Genomic DNA, 7,182 nt, shown 5'->3' on the forward strand with positions numbered 1-7,182 from the left:
CATGTAACTAAGCCTCTGGTTCGAAGACCAGATATCAGAAGTAAGAGCAATTCGACCAGGAGCACTAAGTAAAACATTTCTGAGTGCATCTTTTTCCTCCTTAAAGTATTTAAGGATATCATTTCTAACAGTGCTCCTAGAAAATGACTTGAACCCAGGATGGAAGGAATCAGTAATATAAAATTGAAAGAAGGGGTCCTCCACAAATTGCATCGGCAACTCGCGAAGGATTAAAAGCTTGATCGTGTTTTTGCGAGCTCTCGCTTGACTAAACTGAAATGATCCCATATTACCACTGTTTGGATCTTGCACCAACTTTGATTGAGTCAAGTCGATTTTTAGTGCTTTAGCACACTTAAATGTATGTCTCTTGAAATGCGTTGTCCCGTTAGAAGATTTTGAATTTCGATAAACACCACAAAAGTTACATTTTGCCATTTTAACGATCTTGCCTCCATTTTTAGGATCAGGAGCATCATGAAAAGAATAAAAGTCCCAAACCTTAGAACTTCTGCCTCTCGCACAGGTTGACATTCCAGTCAGCACATCTACTTCGCCTGCGGGAGAACCAGCAGGGGCAGACACACCAGGAACAGGAGGATCAGCAGTACCAGCAGGAGATACTTCTCCATGAGCACCACTCTGACTCTCCGTTAAATCAACCTAAGCAGAACCACAGCCAACATAGAAAGTCATTCTACTAAGCTGAGTTCAAGTGAAGAGATCTAAGATAACGAAATTCATCATCGGTTTGTAGGAACATCAATATTCGTTCGGACATTCAATTTCTAACCAGCTTCCTTGAATCACCCATTTTGGTTACAATGTTCTAACAACAAAGAAGTGTCCACAATTGAGAGAACCATTTAGGTTCTTCATCAATTCGGTCCTTCTAAGTGTTTAAACAACGCACCAAAACTGGAATGACAAGTGATCCAGTCTGAAATCTTGAGTCCTACAGAGAAGGTAAGAAACATAGAAGTCAGAAATAGACCAGTTTAAGAACTTAGAAGATAGAAAAAGAGAGAAAAGAAAAGAAATGTTTTGTAAAAACAGAGAGAAGAAATGTAGTTTAAGAAAAGAAAAGAATTGTTTTTAAAAAACAGAGAAGAGAAGTTTTTAAAAAAGAATTTTTTAGGAAAAATAGAGAGAAGAGAAGTAGTTTAAGAAAAAAAGTTGTTAAAAAAAGGAAAAGAGTATAGTTTTAGAATAAAGAAGAAAAGGAGAATAGTTTTAAAAATAGAAGAAATGGAGGCAAGATCATTATGTTGGCTCTGAAACTTAGTTGTTTGAAGTTGTTTAAAAAAAGAGATTCGTTTAGAAGTTAGAACTATTATCAATTACCTAATGGTTCTGAAACAGAACACTCGGATCTGTTTAATCAGACAGATCGATAGTCAGATGACTCAGATCTGTCTGATTAAACAGATCGAACTCAAATGTTTGTGTTCTGTTTCAGAACTATAAAAAAAATTATCTAATATTTATGATCTATCATCATCATTCATCAATGTATATTACATTATTACCTAATGGTTCTGAAACAGAACACTCAGATCTGTTTAATCAGACAGATCGATAGTCAGATGACTCAGATCTGTCTGATTAAACAGATCAAACTCCTATGTTTGTGTTCTGTTTCAGAACTATAAAAAAATTTATCTAATATCTATGATCTATCATCATTCATCAATGTATATTACCTAATGGTTCTGAAACAGAACACTCATTTGAGTTTGATATGTTGAATCAAATGAGTGTTCTGTTTCAGAACAAAAAAAAAAAAAAAAAATTTCCACTAATTTTTGTCTGTACATCTTACATCAACTTGAAGGCTGAAGCCATCAACCACAAAAAAAAAAAAAAAAAAACAAATTACAACAGGAACAAACCCTAATCCGATCTATTTGATCAGACAGATCAAAGGTTTAGAACTTTGATCTGTCTGATCAAAAGCGATCTAATAACATCTTACATCCGACTTTATTCATCAACCACAAAAAAAAAAACATTACAGAAAAGGAAACAGACCCTTTTGATCAGACAGATCAAAGGTTTATAACTTTGATCTGTCTGATCAAACAGAGATCTGTTACATCTTAATGATAACCAACAGTACATTACATTTCTTAAATCATAAACAAATAACACAAAAAAAAAAAAAAAAAAAACCTATCTAAGATTAGTTCGAAGGCTTAACCGCTTCATTTGATCTTAAAGATCATCGGCGTATACCCATCATGAACTAATCATAACCATAATCTTTAACCAACAGTAGATGATGATGATGTGAACAGAGACTTCGACCAAAGTAATCATAACCATAATCTTTAATAGAAAATCAGAGAGATGATGATGAAAATCTTACCATATTGATGTTTTAACGATGATGATGATGTTTTCTTTTAGAGTCGACCAACAGTAGATGATAAAGATCAGAAGATGTGTTCTTTAGTGACCAAAACGTTTAACCCTAGACAATCTTTATGGTTTGAGGGCTGAGGCTGAAAGAGAGAGAGAGATAGGGGTGGAAAGAGAGAGAGAGCGCCGGAAACAGAGAGAGAGAGCGGCGGAAGAGAGAGAGAGGCATTAGGGTTCGTAATGAGAGAGAGGCATTAGGGTTTTACCTGGGAATTGAGGGGTATTTATAGGCGGGTGAGATTTAATCCAACGGCTGAGATTACATGTAATCTCAGCCGTTGGATTCATTAAAAACACGCGGACATTCGGGCAAACTATCGGGCTACTCATCGGGCTCCATTAACGGGCAAATTATCGGGCAAACTATCGGGCTACTCATCGGGCCGGGCTTCGGACGGGCTTAACGGGCCGGGACTCGGAATTGAGAACCTGTCCGAGCCCGGCCCTATTAACCCGTTATATCGGGCCGGGCTAACCCGGCTCGGGGCTGCTTCGGTCATCGGTCTCCCACGGTTCGGGCCGAACGGGCCGGATCGCGGGTTTCCGGACCGTTTTCCCAGCCCTAGGTAGTAGTTTAGGAGATGATCAATTTAGTTTAAGTTCTTTGAATTCTAGCTATGATCGGTTTAGCTTCTAGTCTTACTTTTGGTAATGTGTGATCAAATGAACTGATCAATCTTGTCGTCCTTCGTTACATTTCTTTAAGAATTTTGATCTGATTATGAGTCATGGGTGCTTAATATTTGGGCAGTAAGACTGCAAAATCTTGTGAACTTAAAGGTCCTTTAAGTCAAGATCTAGGTAAGGATTAAAAAAATAATCAGAAGATAAAAATAACATTTCCATCTTTTATCTCTTAATTATTATTTTTCTTTGTTGGTTTCTTCATTGATTCTTCCAGGTAGTTTACGACTTTCTCTCAGTCGACTTGAGCTAATCGTCTAGGCGCGCTAAGATGAGACATGGTGAAACGTGAGGAAATGGACTTGATACGTGTGCCTTGCGCGGCTATGCGAGACTGCAACATCGTAGTTGAAATCATCCATCATATTCAAATTTTGATTTGGATAATTATGATATACGCAACAATAATAATATAACAATAGACAATAATCATCAAAAGATTGCCCCTAAATTTAAATTTTACGAATAGATACGAGTCGTAAGTGCAAAAATATTGTAGTAATTTTCAGCTAGCAGGGTCGAATTCAAATCCTTTCGTCAAAAAAAAATACCTAAAAATCTCTGCCGGTGACCGATGAAATAATATCTCCGGATATTTTCAAATCTGTAGGGACCAAAATTTAATTGGACAGAAAACAGGGATCTATGTAAAATTTAATAGACTTTTTGAACCTAAATTGCCAAGGCGACAGTGAAGAAGAAAAATAAGAAGATCATCATCACTCGGTGTCTTAAACTGTGTTGATCGATTGTCCATTATTTCTCTCTCTCTCTCTCTCTCTCTCTCTCTCTCTCTCTCTCTCTCTCTCTCTCTCTCTCTCTCTTTCTCTCTCTCTCTCTATATATATATATCTATAAATTATAATGGAGGGAATAAGAAGAAGATCATCACTCCTTCTGTTGGTGGTGGTAGTCGTAGTAGTGGCTTCTTCATCTGTAGAGGCGGGAGTAGGAGGAGGGAAGGCAAAAGAAGATCTAGACTTCCTGTTGAAGAATCAGCCCTCCTCCTCCTCCTCAGACGATTTTGATGGTGGCTTTCCTTCCCTTGATTCCATGTTGCACTGGTCTATTGGTAAATCCTATCTTATGTATAATGATTTCTTTCCAGTAGATTTAATCTAGGGTTTCATTTTATCTATTATATCCACATTCTAAAGAAGAAGCCATATGACGCAGGCCACTCCGATCCTGTGAAATTGAAGGAAACTGCTCAAAGTGTTAAACATCTATCATCTACTGACTTAGAAAAACGCCACCTGGAATTAAAGGTGAGATTACTTTGCTTCCTAGACATCCAATAAATCCTACTCTGCAACTTCAATCAACTGGATGGGGGTTGGGTAAAGGTTTATAGCTTTTTGAATACCCAAACCTAATTCTATTTATAAAGAAATGTTTTGTCTACTTATGTTTACTTTGAATACCCCCTTTCTTAAATTACATACATCATGACTTTAATCAAGGAACTGATGGAGATATCAAGGATGCCTTCAGATGCACAGTTGATGCAAATAGCTCTTACAGACTTAAACAATTCATCTCTTTCTATACAAGATCACTATCGAGCATTACATGAGCTTTTAGTGCTTGTGGAGCTGATTGATAACGCTAATGGTACGTAACATCTCTTATTCATCTTTTCTTTGCTATCCTTTCACATTTCTCATCACTTACTTAGCTGTCCTGGTCTGTGTAGGTCACTTTGTGAACCTTATGTTTATATTGATTTGACCCCTTACTCATGTCTCTATTATCTTATTAACTTTGTTTGTATTCGTTGACAAGTCCCTAAACATGACCCTTTTGTCTACTCACATTTGGGGCCGTATAATGCCCGACTTATAAAAGATCACCCAACACATATCAGAGCACATCATCATGGGCAGTCTAAATGACTAAATGCAAAGCCGTGTGCGTAAAATCATGTTAAACATACTGAACATCGTCAGTGATTATTGGAATAATTCAACATCTGTTTATAATCTTACAAGTGTCCCTTCCGATGTTAGTAAGAGGTCACATCGGAAGTGAGAACTAACTACATTCTGGTGACCGAGCCTAATTCGAAGTAGGCCATCCTTTTCTTTTGTCTACGCCTATGTAAGATGCCACATGCATTCCACTATCTGTATTTGACACCTGTACTAGGTTTAGGGCAAAATGAGTTGAAAGATGGCAAAACATGGACAAAATCGTAAGCATATGTTTTCTTGTACTAGATAAGTGGATATTAGTTTACTGTTTACATGACACAACTGTCCAGGGGCACTTCTTCCCTTGATATGGTATTGTGTATTTCCAATACCATTCTGTACATGAAAACAAAATTTTTAATTTTCTCACATCTTCTGTAGAGTAGCTTCTGTGCCTGTCATGATCAATTGAAGAGGGCTTAATAGGGTGTTCAGACGAAGGGTTCACAGTGGTGTGTTTGGTTGAAGGATTCATAAGGTTTCATCTGATTGTGTATTTCTGAGCAGCTTTTGTTTCTGCCGAGAATGCTACCCTTGACGATTCATATCGTTTCTCTGTATGAATACTTCCAAAACTAGCTGCCATCTTTTAAGATTACTAGTGGGGACTTTTTGAACTTGTTACCAGAGGTAGTTATATAACTTAGGACTCTTGTTAGGTATACAAGGTACCCCAAATACAAGTTGTGACCCTCTCAATTATGTCTCAATAGGAACTACAAAAATAAATAGAAAATGGAGACTGATTTTAATATAATAAAGCAGCAACTGTTGTAGAAGAGTAAAATGTATATAAGATGATAAACATAAATAAAAGATCTTGTATATGAAAATGCTCTTAAATGATCTTGGTTCACATTAGTGGCGCTCCTCAAACGGTTGCAGACTTGTTGGGTCCTTCCACCTTCTAGCTTTAATCAGTTCGTCGTGGTAAATGTATGCTTATTCTGCTATATGTAGACTTGTTTGATGAGTTCTTCATTAATTAGATCTAGACAAACTCGGGGGCTTAGCTGTGGTAATTCGAGAACTTAGCAATTCAGACCCGGATATAAGGACAACCGCTGCGTGGATTCTCGGAAAAGCCAGTCAAAATAATCCAGTTGTTCAAAACCAGGCAAGTAAATCTATATCCCTAAAATTCACATATGTTTATCCCAGGTGTTCCTTTAACATGTATGGTTGTCTTACGGAAACAAAAGCCTTACATCTTTCCACATTGATATTCTTATCTGTCAAATCCTGATCACGAAGATCTGAATGTGCCTCAGGTTCTCCATCTTGGAGCACTAGCGAAGCTAATGAAAATGGCAAACTCAAGTTCAACAGAAGAGGGAATAAAAGCTGTATACGCTGTTTCTGCCTTGATAAGGAACAACTTAGATGGTCAAGAAATGTTCTTTGCGGCAGGTGGAGATTCAATGCTACAGGTAAAACCTACTTCTGTAAGACGAGAGCAATGACTAGAAAGCACATGCTCAAAATATTTTTGTGAAGGAAATTAACAGAAATCTCTTTCAGGATGCAATTAGCAACTTTGGTATGGATATCAGACTCCGTAGAAAATATGTCTCTCTAGTGGCAGATTTGGCAGAATACAGGATAGAAATCACAAATAAAGCAGAACCATCTCTATTCAGCAACCGTCATTTCTTAAAATCTGTGGTTGATTTGGCAACATCTCCCGACCTTGATCTCCAGGAGAAGGTCACCCTCCACCATAAGCTTTAATCTAATCTTAACTGTGTGATTTATACTTCTTTTGTTTGCATTAGTGACAGATATATAGCTGTTTTTATCGTGCAGGCCCTAATGGCAATTAAAAGTCTTCTTAAACTCAAGACAACAAGAGCTTTAGATTTTAAGGACTTCTGCGATTTGAACGGGATGATAAAGACGGCGAGGGAGAAGCTAGGGCAAAGGATTGTGGACCTCGACGGAGATTTTGCGGAGGACGTGGAAAACCTCTGTAGGGAAGTGGAATTGCTTTTCCAGAGAAAGCTAGAGGAGGTGCAACTGATATGACTTTCTTTCATAATAGACCCCATTAACTTAATTATATCAGACTTATTTGTAATCCAATTAATCAAATTAATTTGTGAAA

At 37.3% G+C, this 7,182-nt stretch overlaps 1 protein-coding gene across 1 annotated transcript; it reads left to right on the forward strand.

Annotated features, from left to right (window-relative positions):
* Positions 1-3,679: 3,679 nt before the first annotated feature.
* On the forward strand, positions 3,680-7,182 carry LOC147553587 (hsp70 nucleotide exchange factor FES1-like). Its single transcript, XM_086666204.1, has 7 exons — positions 3,680-4,177; positions 4,282-4,373; positions 4,569-4,719; positions 6,068-6,195; positions 6,350-6,508; positions 6,600-6,785; positions 6,885-7,182. Exons 1-7 carry the CDS (start codon positions 3,970-3,972, stop codon positions 7,101-7,103), a joined length of 1,143 nt encoding a protein of 380 aa, XP_086522330.1. The 5' UTR covers positions 3,680-3,969; the 3' UTR covers positions 7,104-7,182.

Source organism: Eschscholzia californica, unplaced genomic scaffold (assembly GCF_041429995.1).
Source record: "Eschscholzia californica isolate CP2 unplaced genomic scaffold, dmEscCali1.0.p SCAF_3, whole genome shotgun sequence".
NCBI classification, from domain to species: Eukaryota; Viridiplantae; Streptophyta; class Magnoliopsida; order Ranunculales; family Papaveraceae; genus Eschscholzia; species Eschscholzia californica.

Coding starts and splice junctions, on each gene's coding strand:
- LOC147553587 (XM_086666204.1), top strand. CDS start 3,970: ATGGAGGGAATAAGAAGAAGATCATCACTCCTTCTGTTGGTGGTGGTA. Junction 4,720..6,067: donor GCTGATTGATAACGCTAATG/GTACGTAACATC, acceptor TTCATTAATTAG/ATCTAGACAAACTCGGGGGC. Junction 6,509..6,599: donor GTGGAGATTCAATGCTACAG/GTAAAACCTACT, acceptor AATCTCTTTCAG/GATGCAATTAGCAACTTTGG.